General features: G+C 44.8%; 1 protein-coding gene across 1 annotated transcript in view; it reads left to right on the plus strand.

Annotated features, from left to right (window-relative positions):
- Window positions 1-18,359, plus strand: part of CNTNAP5 (contactin associated protein family member 5) — a 490,877-nt gene that overhangs the window by 369,270 nt on the left and 103,248 nt on the right. Inside the window, exons 15-17 of the mRNA XM_075001278.1 lie at window positions 13,003-13,130; window positions 13,276-13,446; window positions 16,734-16,952. Coding sequence (XP_074857379.1) covers window positions 13,003-13,130; window positions 13,276-13,446; window positions 16,734-16,952 — 518 coding nt within the window. The remainder of the gene's footprint in view (window positions 1-13,002; window positions 13,131-13,275; window positions 13,447-16,733; window positions 16,953-18,359) is intronic.

The raw sequence follows: 18,359 nt of genomic DNA on the forward strand, positions 1-18,359 counted from the left end.
ATGTGCCAAGAGATAATAAGGGCTTCTGAGCACTACCTTAAACTCCTCAAGCAGCACTTAGATTGACCATCCATAACTGAGATACTGAGCACAAATATTTTATCAAAAACCTATTCTGGTGAAGTTTTGAGATTGCACGCTAGGTAGGTCTTCCCATGCAGTATGCTAGCAGGTCATGGTAGTGCACAGAAAGAATGTGATGCGAATTCAGAATGTTTTTGCATCACATTCCATAAACAGGGGTTTTCTTCTACTTCCTTTGAGGCAAACAGAGTAAATGTAAAGGTTGGTTTAGATCCTGTGTTTTGCACACTAGAAAATTGGAACACAGCTCTTATTTTGTGCAACTCTAAATTGCATATTGCCTGCCTACAGGCTAACAGGGGACTCAGTACTCCTGAACTTTGCAAAGAGTTTCCAAACATGGGAAATTTCATGCTTACTGAATATTATTTTGTACTCCTCTGCTAGAATACTGACCCCCTGGTACATAATGAGCATTTGAATCTGAAATCTGCGGGGGTCTGAACTGTGAAGTTAGTCTACCATACATTATGCTGGAAGGGGAAGACAGCGCTCAATGCTTTTAATTTCCCTTAGTGTGAAATAAGAGTTGTGATGTAGAGAGGAAAAATCAGGCAACCATTCTTGTTCACTTTAGTTATATCAAGCTCCTTACTGCAGCTTGGGAGTGGAGACCAGCATGTGCTACTGTAATTTCCTTTCGGGAAGCAGGGAGAGGTGTGTGTTTTGTTTTGTTTTTTCTTTCCTCCTAACCTCTGGTCTTCAGTGCAGATTAAAGAAATGGTTTGTCAGAGCAGAGAGAAAGAAACAAAGTGAGAGAAAAGTCATGAAAAGAGAGTGATCCTAGTAACTGGCAGAAAAAAGAATATGCACTCGCAGGCCTCTTGACGTTAAGTGATACCCAGCCAGACAGCTAAGCCAACAGCTATTTCTTGACTCTTAGGCCGTGTCTACACTACACAGCCAAAGCAATTGACTTTATATTGACATACAGCCACTGCAGTAATACGTCTGTACTTTGCTTGTTGTGTCAGGAGTGTGTATGCTTACCAGGGGCCAGCCGAAACAACAGCTACTGTGGGCCCCAGGCCAAGCGGCTGGCTCCATGCCTGAGAAGGGGCATGGCCAGCAATGAAAGGGGTGGAGCCAAGAGAAGCCAGCACTTAGCACCAGTGGGACTGCAGCGCTGCCCCCTCCTCCTCCTCAGAACCACCACTGGTAGAAGCTGGATCTCTGGGCCCCTTTGAAACACTGGGCCACAAGGCAACTGTCCCCTTTGCCCCTACCCTCGGTTGCCAGGCCTGTCAGTAGCACTTGTACTGATTGTATTGTCAGTGTGTGGCATTGTGGGATGGTTTGTGAAAGCCAGCCAAAGTCAGCATAAGCAATGCAGAGTGTACACTTGCATTGCATTCATCTAACCATATCGACCTTGACTCTGCACTGCTTGTGGAGGTGGGTTAGTAAGTTGGTGTAACCAGGCCAGTTATATTGGCTGGAGCAAAATTTAAGTGGAGAAACTTGCATAGCTAGGTTGATATGAGCTGCTTTGCAGCAGCTTAGCCCTTTAGTGTAGAGGAAACCTTACCTGAAGAATGATAGTGCAGGTGCAGTAATGAGGTGGGCTCGAGTATTGTTCTGTGTGCGCGATACGAGAAGAACCGGCAGGGCTGACAGACATCACAGATGCTAGGGCAATGAGGAACGGAGGCCTGCTCTGCACCTTGCAGTGGGCAGGGCAAAGGGCAGAAGGAGGGGCCTAGGGTACTCAGCTGTTTCTGCCACTCAGCCTTCAGCACTGCCCTCTCCCCTGCCCCCCAAACCTATGCAGAATGGCAGACCCATGCTCCTGAGGTGTTTCAAAGAGTCCTGGCACACCAGCTGCTGCTGATCCCAAAGTATCAGCAAGAGCTCCTCCCCCATTTTCTCCTCCCGTGTCAGCGGGCCTGAGATGGGCTCTTGTATTTTAACTTTGGCAAGTCACACCAGAGAGAACCTTTCATGTTCCAGGCTTATGAACCTCCCCACATTGAACTTGTAGTCTCTTCTAAAAAGACTGTCAGTGTACAGATACCCACAGGAGACAGAGATTCTTGGTATTCAATGACTCCTCAGTCTAGCAGGGAGAAGAAAATTATAATGAGATTGAATAGTTTGGACCTGAAACTAGACTAATTCAGCTTGGAAAAGAATGATTTTTAAGATTTCTGATAATTAACTGCTGAAATAATTGACTTCAAGGTCCACCCCTTGAAGTCCTTAAATCCAGGCTAGATATCTTTGTACAAGATATCCTCTAGATCCAGGCCTGCCAATCGTGGGACAAAGCAGAAATTGTGTGCCAACCCACAGAAATTTAATTTGTGGACAAAATGGGAAACATGTATAGACAGACATTTTCTTTTATGTTAGTTAGTCATGGTCCTGGATGTTTTAAATTACATAAATTGCGAATGTGCTAATGCTGACTTGGTGAGGTAATGTAGATGATGACATCACATGGATCACGAGATTCACATTATGTCACCTCAACAACTGAGCTAAACAAACAATTAAAATGTCCAATTTCCAGTGCTCTGGAGTAAAATGATGGGAGCAGCACGGAAGAAATTTAATTGCTGTGGAATAATTGCTGGGTTTTGAAATTTTATGGAACTTGTAAAAAATTTACAGACACTTAAATTTTTTATGGATATTATGGACACATCCAATTTTGGCTAATTTTTACGGACTGTCCGTAAATTAGTGATGGTTGGCAACCTGCAAAGTGGGTAGTTGCCCTGGTCCTGGCATTTCAAAGGGGCCCAGAGCTCCCACTGCTGCTGCAGTATCAGAAGCTGTGGCCAGAGATTTGGACCCCTTTGAAACTCTGTGGAGTGGTGTGTCAGCTCTCTGCTTGCCAGGAGGGGTGGGACTGACTGTCCTTGGCCCCACCCCTTCCACCCTTGATGAAGATGGGAATCATTCTCCACTCCTACCTTGCCCCCAGACTCATGGTAGCTGTCAGCACCACTGTGTAGGCCAAATAGAAGCTAGGGGGTTGTCACAGAAATTACTAATGAAATTCTATCACCTGTGAAGCAGGTCAGTTTAGATGATCACAATGGCCCCATTTAGCCTTAAAATCAATGACCTATGAAAAAGACGAAGGAAGAGTGGTAAAGGAAATGTTAACATGAACCTGGAAATGTACCTAATATCTGCTGCTTACTGCCTCGGAAGGTTTGGGTCTTACAATCTGTGAGTTGATGCCAAAAGAGAGAGCCTTTTTGAGGCACAGGGTTGGGTAAATGCAGGACTGTTTCACTGCTCTTTATTGCTACAGTGAATTCCTGTTGTCTCTATCCTTGTAGATTCCCCTTGTGCTTCAGGACCCTGTCAAAAATCACTTCCCATGCCTTTAAATGCCATCTGGGACTTTTTCCCTCTCCCTTCTACACACCTTGGGATGGTTTCTTACATCTGCTTCAGTGGCAAGGGGAATTGTGATATCTTCCGTTCTCACTCCTTCTTCCACTCAAACATCCTTGGGCTCTGCATAGGACTGAAAGATTTTTGGTGCAATCATCATAGTCCCTCTCATTTTGCACCTGCCAACTATTTTTGTGGGGTGGGATGGGTGCCAGGTTCTGGTATTGCAAATGGCCTTCTAGTTCTGGATGTTGGAATGTGTTCCACTTAGCTCTGCAGAGAGGGGCTTATTGTCACTTTAGACCCAAGTCTCATAGGAAGCTCTGCATATTATTACTACTACCAATCTCTCTCTCTCTCTCTCTCTGTTTAAGCCGTAATGTGCCTCCTTAGAGACTAAAAAATGTATTAGGTCATGAGCTTTCATTGGTAAAATCCACTTCACATAGACACAGTGGAAAAAACAGAATCCAGGGTTTATACAACAGGGAGTGGGAAGGGGAAGGAAGATACGTCTCACTAGTAGGACCAATTAATGAAGCAAATTAGGTAGGACATGTATCATGCCTGTGAATACCCAAGGTGAAGAAAGTGCATTTGTAATTCATAAGCCAGTTAAAGTTTCTATTTAGGGCAAGGTTAAAGGTGTTACACATGAAAATGAATTCTAATTCAAATGTCTCTGTAATCTTGCGGTAAAATTCTTTTGTAGAAGAATCAGAGAGGTAATCGAGTTCGTCTGTATCTTCAAAAACAACAAGAATTCCTGTGGCACATTATAGACTAACAGATATTTTGGAGCATGAGCTTTCATGGGCAAAGACCCTTTTTGTCAGATGCGTGAGTGGGGGAATTTCAGAGGAGGATTTAAAGAGGGATCTCAGTCAAGGGGAGGGCCAGATTTCACGAGGTCTATTCAGTCACGGAGGATGTGGCCCATTGTCAGCAGTTAATGTGGAGTTATGAACATCCAGAGAGGAAAAATCAAGTCAGTTCAATCAGGGGGGATGTGGCCCATTATCAGTTGCTGAGATAGAGGTGTGACCATCAAGAGCAGAGAAACTGATAATGGGCCACATCCCCCCTGACTGAACTGACGTGATTTCTCCTCTCTTGATGTTCACAACTCCACATTAACTGCTGATAATGGGCCACAGCCTCCGTGACTGAATAGACCTCATCGACTCTGGTTCTCCCCTTGACTGAGACTCCCTCTTTAAATCCTCCTCTGAAACCCCACTACTCGTGCATCTGACGAAGCGGTTCTTTCCCACAAAAGCTTCTGCTCCAAAATATCTGTTAGTCTATAATGTGCCACAGGACTTCTTGTTGTTTTTGCAGAAGAATGTCTAGTTTTAAGTCCATTATTGAAAGTCTGGGAAGGTGAAAGTAATCACATGCAGGTTTGTGTGTGTGACCATTCCTGATGCCAGATTTGCATCCATTTATCCTTGTTATTTGTGAAGCTACAAACTAATGCAGATACGCTCCATCCCCCAGCACCCCTGCCACCCAAGACTTGTTTCTCTCTTATTAAGATCCATTCTTAACAAGGTAAAGCTACAGCTGCCAGGTTAAAGCCACACAAGTAAGCAAAACATAAGAGCATCTATTGCTGACTTTATTCTCCCAGCAGCCCTGTGTGTTAGAGAAGCATTATTGACTGCATTTGGCATGGGTAGGAATCAAGCCAAGGTTGCACAGGAAGGGTAGTGCTGGTAACAGAACCCAGTTCTGTGGTTTTGGCCAGTGTCTTAAATATAAAGCTAGCCTCTCTTGCTTTTCTTTTCTTTTCCACGCTCTCGCCACAGTTGCCGGAAGAACTTGTGTGCAGCTCCTGCCACCTCAGAGAGAACCAGCACTTTCAACTCTCATAGACAATGCTGAGAACTTGAGAATCCAGAATCCCATACATTGTAGAATCAGCCCCTTTGTTTTCTTGCAGCTGTGAACACTTCTTTTCAGTCTTCTCTGCACCTATCATCTCTCCCCATCTACCCTTTAATCTTTACTGTAACTCGCTATTATTGTCCTCCGCAAATCATTTTTTGCATGCCATTGGTAAGGAATAGGCTAATTAAACTGTATTTCACTGGATTATTAATGATCTGCACAGCACATGGATTCAAAATTTTCTCTAATGAAAACCTGTTATACTGGTCTGTTTCCCATGCTGTTCCTTGACATCTGCTGATGGCAGTATTTTTCCCTACTGTACCGTATTTATGAAAAATTGCATTGAGCATCTGAGCTGCTCAGCCTCAGACCCGCCAGAGTTTTCATTAACATACAAGTAAAAAACATTGCAGTAGGGGGGACCATATGAGAAGAAATTATATTTAATGACACCACTGCTCTCCCATCTGTCAGAACAAAATGGGAATACTGCTACCTAGAGATTGCCCAGTTTATGACGGTACAGGCTTCTGGGATTCCACTGAGTGAGATTTCTGTGAGTATCCTTTTATTAGTACACAGAAAGATGAAAAATGGTCCCATAATATTCCCATCAAACTAGTTATTTGTCATTTACAGGTAAGGCTACCTGTACTCCATTTTAAACAGCCCAACAGCTGCATTATCCCTCCAATGTTGTTACTCCAGCACTTGTCCAAAGAACTAAATTCTCATAATGAGCTATAGAAAAGCATTTGTTTTCAATTACCAAAGATAAATTTGGAGCCTAATGTACTCTCTGTTGTGTTAATGGAGTCCCATGGTGAGATAGGCAGTGCGCTGGGATGAGACATGCATGCAGAGATGACATAAAAATCTGTTTAATAGTGCAATTGTACATGCCATGCTCAGAGAACTTTCAGTGCAAGGAGCTCAAACTGCTTTATGGGAATTAACTGATGAAGCTCCTTAAGGTATGATGAGTCAATCTTCAGGTTGATGCAGATGTGTGTTTTATTCAGGTGCATGTATGCTACTCATTAGCAAGCAATACCCACCTGGACAATGCACGCTGGGCCCTGCACCTTCTCATGGACCTCCTGCGATGTAGGAGGGGTGCTTCCTTGCCATCCTGACCAGGGGTGAAAGTAACTTGATGTCTTACAGGTACTATCCTGTTGCAACCTGGGCCCCTGCCAGCTCTTTAAATACCTCCCTGCTGGCTTTCACCACAGCTCAGACAGAGCTAACCACCAGAGTTCACCTGCTTACTTTCACCTCTGTTCCTGCCCCTAGGTCCTCCTTACTGCTCACAGTTTCTGCACTCCCTCTCTCCTTATGCTCTTTTTCTGATGTATTTTGCTCTTAGCTTCCTTAATTCCATAAATTGCACTTTGTCTACCCTTCAGTTAAGGGTTTTTTTTGTTTGATTTTTTACTATTTTCCATTTGTATTTGTCATTTGCTTGTTACTTGTTGTGCTGAGCTGCCAAGGCCATATAGGGACTCCCCGGGCTTCAAGCACTGCCCTTTGTTTGTGTTGCTTTCTAATAGTGACCTTGCACACTTTGCTGGCTGTGTCTCAGGGCACAGCTACACTAACCGGGAGCTCAAGCCAGTCAAGGTTAATCTTCCAGTAGGCTTGATTTTGCACTCCTAGTAGAGATGCATAAAATTGAACTATGCGGAGTTGGCAGTTGATGCCTGTACTCCTCAATCTCAATCTCATAAGGGAGGTGGATGGGAGAGTTTCTTCCATCGACCTCCCTTAGTGGGGATGGCCAGATAAGCCAATCATAGATACGTTGATTCTGGAATTGTGTATGTATGATCGACTATAAGGTCTAGTGTGGGTCTTCCCTCAGGAGAGGACACCTCAAGGAGTGGCACTCAAATGTCCAGGGATCAGCACCTCGAGCAGCACCTATTGTAGCACACCACAAGGCTTACCTCAGTACAGTCCAAGAGCCAGCTTGCTCTGTCCACAGGCAGCCAACTGCTGTTTTGGCAGAGTCTTCAGACAGGCCCTCAGATTCCTCTTCAAGAAGAAGGAAAGGTCCATCTTCCTTTCAGTATCCTGCAAAAAGACACACAAGACTCCTAGAAGCCACTTGAACTCTAAGAGAAGAGCCAGCTTGCTCTGTCCACAGGCAGCCAACTGCTGTTTTGGCAGAGTCTTCAGACAGGCCCTCAGATTCCTCTTCAAGAAGAAGGAAAGGTCCATCTTCCTTCCAGTATCCTGCAAAAAGACACACAAGACTCCTAGAAGCCACTTGAACTCTAAGAGAAGCTTATCAGAGAGTGGGCTGGTGCAATGCCAAGATTTCCCAGATGCTCAGAATAGAGCTTGTCCCTTGGCATGTCCCTACCTGGTACTGAGGCAAAGACTTTGGGCACAATGTCTCTCAACTCTGGGATGCTGTTTCAGCACTGCCCCCCTCAGTGCCTGGAATCTGCAGGCATATGAGGTGGCAAAGGACATTTTCTGCCTATCTGTCTGTGGTTTGCCATTGAGACAGGAGACCATGAGGTTGCCATTGCTTCTGGCTCTTCCTGGGTCTTTGGTCTCTTCAACACCAAGGCAGAGAATGTTGGCAACACCGTAGTCAATGCTGTCTATATGAGATAACCCCAGGATGCCTTCTATGCACCATCTGTTACCTAAGGACAATTTTAACTGGCACCAATACCTAATTTAAGATTGGTGCCTGAGTGTGCCTTAACTTTAGCTCTCCCTTTGGGGGTTCCAGAGCTTGGGTTCAAGCCCAAGCCCAAACATCTCCACAGCAACTTTCCAGCCCCACAGCATGGGCCCCATGGGTTGGAGTCAGCTGGGCCAGCTCTGGCTGTTAAATTGCTACTATAGATCTTCCCTTCATGGCCCATCCCCACCAACCCCACAGTATTTTAAGTCCTCCTAGGATTTTGCTTAGACAAATGGCCTCTGGGAAAGTATACGAACTAGTTCAGTTTCTACATGCTGTTGGACTCTCTTTGCGGGGCCACCTGGGGAACAGTAGATGTCCTGTGTGCCAGGACCCTCTTTGCCTGCCCTCTTCCAATGAAGGTGGTTATAGTTGATACTTCTGCACCTGGGGGCACTCACCTGGTTAGTTCACAGACCCCAGAGACATGGATAGACCAGGAAGTGAGGCTTTCTATCAATGACGGGTGCAACAGGCAATTTAGAAAGCTTGCCAGGCCTTCTTCCCTCCTTTTTAGAACTGATCGGTTTGGGTCCTAACAAAACAGCCCCTATATATTATCTACATAGGTAGGTATATCATCTGGTTAATGTGGAAGTCCAGCGCTAAAGGTATATGGACCACAAACCTGTGTTCTTTCCAAAAGCACCTGCTGGTTGAAGGAAAAAGACATTTTCATACCTGGGATTTAAGAAAGACATTGATCGGCCTTTTCCACAGACATAGGTAAGTCATTTAAACAGCGTTCTCCAGTTTTCATTTCTTATGGGAACTGGATGAAGAGCCACATGGTCATGGCCTAGGCAGCCTCCAGACGTATCACACTTTGCATTACCTCTGCTTTTGACATGGCCAACACAATTCCCCTGCAACAGCTCTCTGTCCAGTGTACAAGAGCTCCAGTGATGTCTTTAGCTTTTCTAAATAATCCTGGACATTTGCAGGACTGCTCCCTGGTCTTCTGTGAATCCGTTCACTCATCATTATGGAATCATGACAACTCCAAGAAACGATGCAAACTTTGGCAAGGTCATACTCAAGTCACAGTTTGAATAGGCTCTGAACCCTCCAATCTCTAATACCGCTTGTGAGTCACCTGAGTAGAATATGTCTGCATCCAAATGAAGGGGAAAGTGTGGCTACTTATCTGTATTGTAATTGTTGTTCTTTTAGATGTGGAACTGAGGTGATTCAGGGTGTCATTGCTTTTATATAGTATGGGGAGGGGCCAAAAGATGACACAAGGCATAGGACCCCACCTTCCCCTGGGTACAGCTGCAAAAAGCTTTTCTGGGTTTGCCATGCCGCAGCTACACCTCAAAGAACATTTACAACACAGTTATGTAACTGTTCTGTCAAATCGTTTGTCCAAAGTTTCAGAAAAGTTAATGGCAGAATGTGGCAGAGAAATGAGCAGTCCTGTGACCTACCCCCTGTTTTCATTTATTTATTTTTGTATTTATTCTGTTACCACAATGTACAGGTCTTGATGGAAGAAGGTCACAATCATGATTCACTTTTGTTATATTTAGATGATTCACAAATACCTTAATTCCAAAGGCATAAGCTTCCACAAGCTTTTCTTTAGAGTTACAGGTTGCACCTTCCTAGTCTGGCATGGTCAGGTCCCAAAGGACAGAATTTGCCACACCAAAGCTGCGTCTACACGTGCACGCTACTTCGAAGTAGCGGCACCAACTTCGACGTTAGGCGGCGAGACGTCGAAGTCGCTAACCTCATGAGGAGATAGGAATAGCGCCCTACTTCGACGTTCAACGTCGAAGTAGGGACCGTGTAGACGATCCGCGTCCCGCAACGTCGAAATTGCTGGGTCCTCCATGGCGGCCATCAGCTGGGGGGTTGAGAGATGCTCTCTCTCCAGCCCCTGCGGGGCTCTATGGTCACCGTGGGCAGCAGCCCTTAGCCCAGGACTTCTGGCTGCTTCTGCGGCAGCTGGGGATCTATGCTGCAGGCACAGGGTCTGCAACCAGTTGTCAGCTCTGTGTATCTTGTGTTGTTTAGTGCAACTGTGTCTGGGAGGGGCCCTTTAAGGGAGCGGCTGGCTGTTGAGTCCGCCCTGTGACCCTGTCTGCAGCTGTGCCTGGCATCCCTATTTCGATGTGTGCTACTTTGACGTGTAGACATTCCCTCGCTGCGCCTATTTCGATGTTGGGCTGAGCAACGTCGAAGTTGAACATCGACGTTGCCGGCCCTGGAGGACGTGTAGACGTTATTCATCGAAATAGCCTATTTCGATGTTGGCTGCACATGTAGACGTAGCCCAAGGGAGGTCCAGGGCTTCTGCAGCTGGCAACTTCAGCATCCCAGTTCCACAGGACTTCAGGCTCATTGGGCTACCACAGAGCTCTGGCCCCCAGCTACATGACCCTGGGACCACCACAGGGCTCCAGCAAGCAGAGGCTCCAGTCCCAGCCTTGAGCTTCAGCAGGTTCTCTGCCACCCCACCCCCACCCCTTTGTGTTGCAGTGGACCTGGCAGAGGCCCCAGCCTTGGCCTCAGGTAGGCTCTGACCCTCCAACTCCTGTCCCATGGAAGTAGGTCCAGCCCTAGCCCCACGACTCTTTGGTCCTGGGCCACAGATGTTGCCAGACAAGAGAGTACCAAATTTAAGAGGTTCATCTCTACTTTTAAAAAAGCAACACCAAAGTTTGTGCAAATAGACAAGAACATATCTGGACACTGTTCTGTTCAACTCCTGTCCAATATAACCGTAAATGATCTGGAATAAAAAGTGAGGTGGCAAAATTTGCAGATGATGCACTGTTCAAGATATTTAAGCCCAAAACTGACTGTGAAGAATTACCAAGGGATCTGACAAAACTGGGTAACTGGGTGACAAAATGACAGATGAAATTCAATGTTGATAAGCATAAAATAATGCACATTGGAAAACATAATCCCAACTATGCATATAAAGTGATGATCTAAATTAGCTGCTGTCACTCAATAAAGAGATCTCTGTGTCACTCTGGCTAGTTCTCTGAAAACATCTGCTCAGTGTGCAGCAGCAGTCAAAAAAGCTGAGTACGCAAGGAAATATTATGAAAGCAATTAGTAATAAGACAGAAAATATAATCCTGGCACCATATAAATATATGTATGCCCTCATCTTGAATATTGCATACAGTTCAGATCGCTGCATCTCAAAAAAGATATATTAGAACTAAAAAAGGGACAGAGAAAGGTGACAAAAATGATTTGGAATATGAACCTGCTTCTGTCTTAGTAGATTTGAAAAAGACTAGGGCTGTTCAGTTTAGGAAAGAGATGACTAAGGGCAAATATAATAAAAGTCAATAAAATAATGAACGGTGTGGAGAAAGTGAATGCGTAAGTGTTATTTACCCCTTTACGTAATGCTAAAACCAGAGGTCACTGAGTGTGAATAATAGGCAGCAGGTTTAAAACAGGCATAAGGAAGTACAGATTGAACCTCTCTAATCTGGCACTTTCTTGCTGGACACATCTGTAATCCAGCATGATTTTAGTCAACCAGATGACCACTTATCATGGGCGTGGCCAAGTATCCTGTAGTCCCATAACTGTAGTTCCAAACGACAGTCCTGTACCTGTCTTTGGTGGTGGTGTTTAGCTGTAATTTTCCCCAGCATGTCTTCTAAGAGCCCAGTAATTAGTGGAAGTGTTGGTAATGCTGCTAGACAATATAACCTCTCGAGGTCTCGCAACTTCTCTCATCTGACACTGGTCAAGACCTAAGTGTGCCATATTTCAACCTGTACTTCTTTGCACAATGCACCTTTGTGGGTATTGTTGCCAGGGGATGATGTGAAAGCCAAAATTATACTCATAATTTATAAATTATACATCAAAAAGACTTAGACACATTCATCGACAATAAGTCCATCAATAACTATTAATCAAGATAGTGATGCAACCCCATGTTCTGTGTGTCCCTAACCCTCTGACTGTCCTGCCTTTGATGTGGCTCACTCAGTAAGTACCTTATACTAATTCCTTCTGAAACGTCTGGCACTGGGCACTGTCAAAAGGCAGGAACCTGGGCTAGATCAAGCATTAGTCTAACTCAATGTGACCAGTTTTATGAGTTTATGACCCCACATTCCTTCCAAAAATAGCTCTACAAAAGGTCCAGCGACTGTGCTGGAAAGAAAAGTTAGAGCATGTGGCCAGATTAACCCCAATTGGATTTACAGCAGTATTACTGGAATCAGAACATGGCCAATACCATGGGCCTTATTTCTGCGCTGTTTACACCTAATCCAATTTCTCCAGGTATTTTATGCCATTGTTGACACATATCCTGAGTGTAAAGTGCCCCAGTGACTGTTGTCTCTACAGAGACCCTTACAGGAAAACAAAATAATGACCCACTCCATGTCCCTGTTCAGTTTGCTCAGCAGTTTGTAGGGGTTGATGGCAAGCAGGAGAGAATGTGCCAAGTTAGGAGTAGCAGAGACACAAAGCTCTCTAACAGATCAAAATCCAGTGCAGCAGGAATTAGTTCAGGGATGTTCTAACCAATGGTCTCTCTAATCTTTTCCATCCACATGCAGATTTTTCCCATCCATGTGCAAAATAATTTTGTGTGCACCAAGGCATGTGTGATGTGCACCAACAGTAAAAAAAATAGCTCTGGGTATTCTCCTAGTCCACTGGGAAGCGTTGGAATTTCTCCTGAGCAACTGCCCACGTACACAGCATATAGGGAACACTGATTCTGAGATATCACAGTGATTCCTTCTTTCCTTAAAATTTGCAAATCTATGAATAGTACAGCCTCAAGGCTGGTCCCAATTATTCTGCAGGCCTTCGTATATAGGCAAAAGGAAAGCTTTTTATGTAACTTTTCAGAAACCATCGTGCTTTATTTGAAAGTAGTCAACACATATTGAATATCATTTTGCACAAATAATGGAAACAATGTATCCCAGATTTGTTTGCCTTTTCTTTTTTATGATAACCAGGACAAATGACACTGGCCTTCTTTCCTTCAAAGACCATTTGCCTGTCACGCAACTTGTGATCACTGACACAAACCGATCAAATTCGGAGGCTGCTTGGAGAATTGGACCCTTGCGTTGCCATGGAGACAGTGAGTACCGTCTCTTCTCAATCATCAGATGTCCAGAATGTCCTGTCCCTTTCTTTAATATTTGACACACGGCATCTTTCCACATGTGCCTTTCACTCACAATCCCCGGCCAGTTAACTATGGAGAAGGGCATTGTCTTTTGCAGGACAGTTCTGGAACGCAGCTTCCTTCAACACGCAGGCCTCCTATCTTCACTTCCCCACCTTCCATGCAGAGTTCAGTGCAGACATTTCCTTTTTCTTCAAAACCACGGCGGTGTCTGGGGTTTTCTTGGAGAACCTCGGGATTAAGGACTTCATCCGCATCGAAATAAGCTGTAAGCATCAATGTTGATAACTCACTCTAGTCTTACTGTATAAACAGCTCAGTGAGGCAGTGGGAAATAAATGCTTCATAATGTCTTTGTAATATCCAGCATGTCTGTGGCTAGGACAAAATGATCTCTGGGGCATAAGGATTCCCTTGTTTCTAAAGCACTGGACTAGGGCTCAGGAGATCTAGGTTCAGGTCCCTGCACCGACACACACACCAGTGAACTTTAGCCAACCTCCTTGAACTCTGTCCTCCAGTTTGTCATGTTCAAAATGGAGATAATATTTATTCTGTAAAACCCTTTGTTTATTTAAACTGTGAACTCTTTAGAGCAGGGATTATCTCTTATTACATGACTGTGCAGCACCTGGCTTGACAGAGCTCATGTCTTGTTTGAAGCACATGGACTTGTGTACAGTAAGCAGAAGATCAATGCTAACATCATCAGTCTTCCAGGGTTCAATTTAACATGCCTAGTAGGAATACGTTAAATTGAACACTGGGCACCCCCATCGACTGGAGTAATCCTCGGTATTGTGAAGCGTAAAGGAAGTCAACAGGAGCATTTCTCCCATCAACCTCCCACGGTGAGGCCATGCTGGAAATTCAGCATAAAAATCATTGACTCCAGCTACACAATTCTCATAGCTGGAGTTACATATCTTAGGTCAAATTTCTTGCCTAGTGTAGACCTGCCTTGTTTGCATTTCAGGAATGCTAATACTGTGTTATAATAATTTGTAGTAGTAGTATTGCTACATTTCAAACTCTTTCTGCTTAAATCAGTGCCATTAACACAACCATTTCTCAAGTGCCATGCTCTGAAACATCTGGCTGGTGCCAAAAGACATAAAACTGGGCTAAATCAAGCATAAAACACTTTTGGACAATGGGAAATAGTGTTAAAGCAATGATGTCCAGAGAACTGAGGGCCTGGAAAGACTATGAAGAGGGCTCTAACTAACACCATTAATGGTCCTGTGAGGTCCTGTGAACACCACAAAGCCAACTTACCAGTTGAATTGTAGTTACAGCTCAACTTATTAATGGGGGAAAAAAGCAATAGCTGATTGGTAGGTTTAACCTCTCTTATTCTGCTGATTTAGAGTATGAATAGTGGGAAAATGTTGTGGCTTTGAAATGAAATAAGACACCTCTGTTCCCAATTCTGTCAGGATGAGAAAATGCAGAATTGAGTGCCATCCATTTTATAATATGGTTATAATAACCTCAGCATAAAATTTAATAAAATAAGGCCCCAAGGCCCTTCGATTCATTAAACCAGTGGTAAATGTCATGGTGCATTATCACAAGGTAATGAGGTATGATTTAGTGTTAATTGCACATCAAAGTCCAATTTGGTTGTACTTCAGTGTGCTGTATATCATTCTCAGGGACGTGGAAAAAACGAGAGTTTGACATTAACTGTGACAAAATACTGCAAACCACTTAGATGCTTATTTAGCAAACTGCAGCATGTGCCAAAACATACTCTCAGCAAGTAGCTAGTTATTGAAAAGTTGGAAAACTTTGAGTTGTTCTGTCCTCATTAGCAGCACCTTGTTGTGCGTCTTGCAGCCAGATGGAATTTGCAGCCTACAGGGCTTGTATCTCTAAGACAGCTCCAAAGACCAGCTGCTTGCAAAAAAATGGGATTTTTAGCAGATGCAGTGGCTCAGAAAAGATCTTTGCTTATCCCCGTGGAACATTCTCTAACTCAACTTCCTGAGCAACAGCTTCCAAAACCTGATCTATCCGGTTTATTGGGCTTCAAACAACAGGTTTCCATAAGTTGTCAATCTGCTGCCTTTCTGTTCAGACATTCACAAAGCTGGTGCTTTAGTTATTGCAGTTTGCAGTAGCTTGAGGAGAGGAATGTATTCAGGAAGAATAGTATGAAAGACTTCCGGTCCAAGCTTGTCCTCATTAATGTCATTAGAATTTCTGTCAACTTCCTTTAGAAAGCATTGAACCTCTTTATGTCACTGTGTCTTCTTGGTTATGCTTCTGTCCCTAAGAGTGTGTGTGCACTTGAAAAATCAAACAAAAAATCCCCACCCAGCAAGTTTCAGAGCTCAGGTCAACCGATTCCAGACTGCAAAGCTTTCGCTACAAGGCTGGGCACAACAGGGCGAGTGTTCCTTCTTTGAGGCACACTCCCCTCATTAGATTTCAGAGCCTAGCTCTAGCCCAAGCAGGAATGTCTGTACTGCGGTTTTTAGCCTCATAGTGTGAACCCAGTGACCCCAAGTTAGTTTACCCATGCTTTGAGACTCACTGTTGCTTGAGGGTCTTTTTTTTTGTTGTTTTTGACAATGTAGTCGTACCTTGGATCCCTTCATATCCCAGCATGTGCAACCTAAATGCTTCAGCACTAAGATAATCGCTTGAAATTCTGTCTCTAATTGCATTTACCCTGCTAGAAGGGTCAGATCAAACACTTTGCTCCCATCTACATGGGCGGTGCGTGATTCGAAAGTGGTTCTTTGGAATCATGCATGGCTTCCCTTATGCTAATGAGGCACTGAATATGCATGGCAGCGTCTCATTAGCATCTTCCCAACTCACCTATTACCATGCCTCTTCCGAAAGGAAGGGGCTAGTGTAGACGTAGCCTTTGAGTGGACAAGTTACATCACACACGTCCAGTCCTGTTTCCTGCCATGTCCTTTTATTAACCATGCGTGGTTAGAAAGAATATGCTTGGAGGGAGGGGCATGTTGGCCCTTTTCCAGCTGTTGGTATTGTTGATGCAATGTGGAAGCTTAATCTGCCAGCATCATGCATTTGCAGAATGATTGGCCTCTGTGTGGTTAACTTTTGAAGGGAGGATGGACTAGTTTTCTCTAGGGCAGTGTCACTGAGATGAATAAAGCCAGATATGGTCAATGAGACTTCAGGCATTTGTAATCACAATGGAGACCAAAGAGCAAGATGTGGTGTGAGGTTTATATCTAGGCTGCCTTGTTATTTGACAAGTATCAGAGAGGTAGCTGTGTTAATCTGTAGCTTCAAAAACAACAAGAAGTCTTGTGACACCTTATAGACGAACAGATATTTTGGAGCATAAGCTTTCATAGGCAAAGACCCGCTTCATCAGATGCATCTGATGAAGCAGGTCTTTGCCCATGAAAGCTTATGCTCCAAAATATCTGCTAGTCTATAAGGTGCCACAAGACTTCGTTGTTGTTTGACAGTTAATTGTACCTCCATTTGTAGGATATTCTGTCATGACAAAAAGGAGATATTTAACTCTGTTCTTCAACTCTTCCTCCTCTTTGGCCATTCTAGCTCCCAGGGCGATTGCCTTCTCCATAGATGTTGGAAATGGGCCTATGAATGCTACAGTTCAATCTCCCATGCCTCTGAATGACAACCAATGGCACTACGTCCGAGCTGAGAGAAATCTCAAGCAAACTTCTCTTCAAGTGGATAACCTTCCTAAGAAAATTCTGGAGGCACCTGCTGAGGGGCATTTCCGTTTGCAGCTCAACAGCCAATTCTTTGTAGGTAGGGTTCATTTAAGCCATTTTTTCAGATGTTTGCAAAGTTTGTCTGTAGTAAACCAGTCTCACATGTTTTCTAGCCACTGAGGTTGGGCATCTTTGGGCTAGAAAGTATCATGCTTTTATACCACTGTGCAGCTGGGAGAAAGGAATAAGATCCTTTAACCTGCTTGGATACCATGACCATATGTACTGTTTTGGCTGGGACAGTCTCTCTATTAGGCTCTGTTCCAGCCATCCTGACATTTTGGACATAAGGGGAACTTCTGTTATTCACTCCTATGAGTTCGCAAGAGCATATGGGGCAAATGCCCACTTTGGTCAAAAAAGTGTTGTGTGATGGAAGGTGGATGTGGAGGGATGAGTGGCAATGCCAACCGCATGGAAGGGAGGGGCAGGGGAGGCTGGGCGGGATTTGAGGCCCATAGGCCTCCTGTGAGCAGTAATGCCAGTGTCAGCCTTGAGCTGCGTCTACATGTGCACGCTACTTCGAAGTAGCGGCACCAACTTCGAAATAGCGCCCATCGCGTCTACACGCGTCGGGTGCTATTTCGAAGTTAACTTCGACGTTAGGCGGCGAGACGTCGAAGTCGCTAACCTCATGAGGAGATAGGAATAGTGCCCTACTTCGACGTTCAACGTCGAAGTAGGGACCGTGTAGACGATCCGCGTCCCGCAACGTCGAAATTGCTGGGTCCTCCATGGCGGCCATCAGCTGGGGGGTTGAGAGATGCTCTCTCTCCAGCCCCTGCGGGGCTCTATGGTCACCGTGGGCAGCAGCCCTTAGCCCAGGGCTTCTGGCTGCTTCTGCAGCAGCTGGGGATCTATGCTGCAGGCACAGGGTCTGCAACCAGTTGTCAGCTCTGTGTATCTTGTGTTGTTTAGTGCAACTGTGTCTGGGAGGGGCCCTTTAAGGGAGCGGCTGGCTGTTGAGTCCGCCCTGTGACCCTGTCTGCAGCTGTGCCTGGCATCCCTATTTTGATGTGTGCTACTTTGACGTGTAGACGTTCCCTCGCTGCGCCTATTTCGATGTTGGGCTGAGCAACGTCGAAGTTGAACATCGACGTTGCCGGCCCTGGAGGACATGTAGACGTTATTCATCGAAATAGACTATTTCGATGTCGCAACATCGAAATAAGCTATTTCGATGTTGGCTGCACGTGTAGACGTAGCCTTGGAGAGCAGGAGAGGTTTGGGTCATCCCAGTGCAGTGTACCTATTTTCTCTTGGAGAAACCTGGTCACCCTGTGCCTGGACCATGCCAGTGCCTCCAGGTTCAGGCTTAAACTAAGATTTTCTAATATATCTTTGCTATTGAAATTATCTATTGAACAAGATCTGAGCCCCCCAGGATAAAATGGATGTGGATGTGCTGGAGCAGGTTCAGTGGAGGGCAACAAAAATAATTTAG

Source organism: Carettochelys insculpta, chromosome 8, assembly GCF_033958435.1.
Source record: "Carettochelys insculpta isolate YL-2023 chromosome 8, ASM3395843v1, whole genome shotgun sequence".
Taxonomy (NCBI): domain Eukaryota; kingdom Metazoa; phylum Chordata; order Testudines; family Carettochelyidae; genus Carettochelys; species Carettochelys insculpta.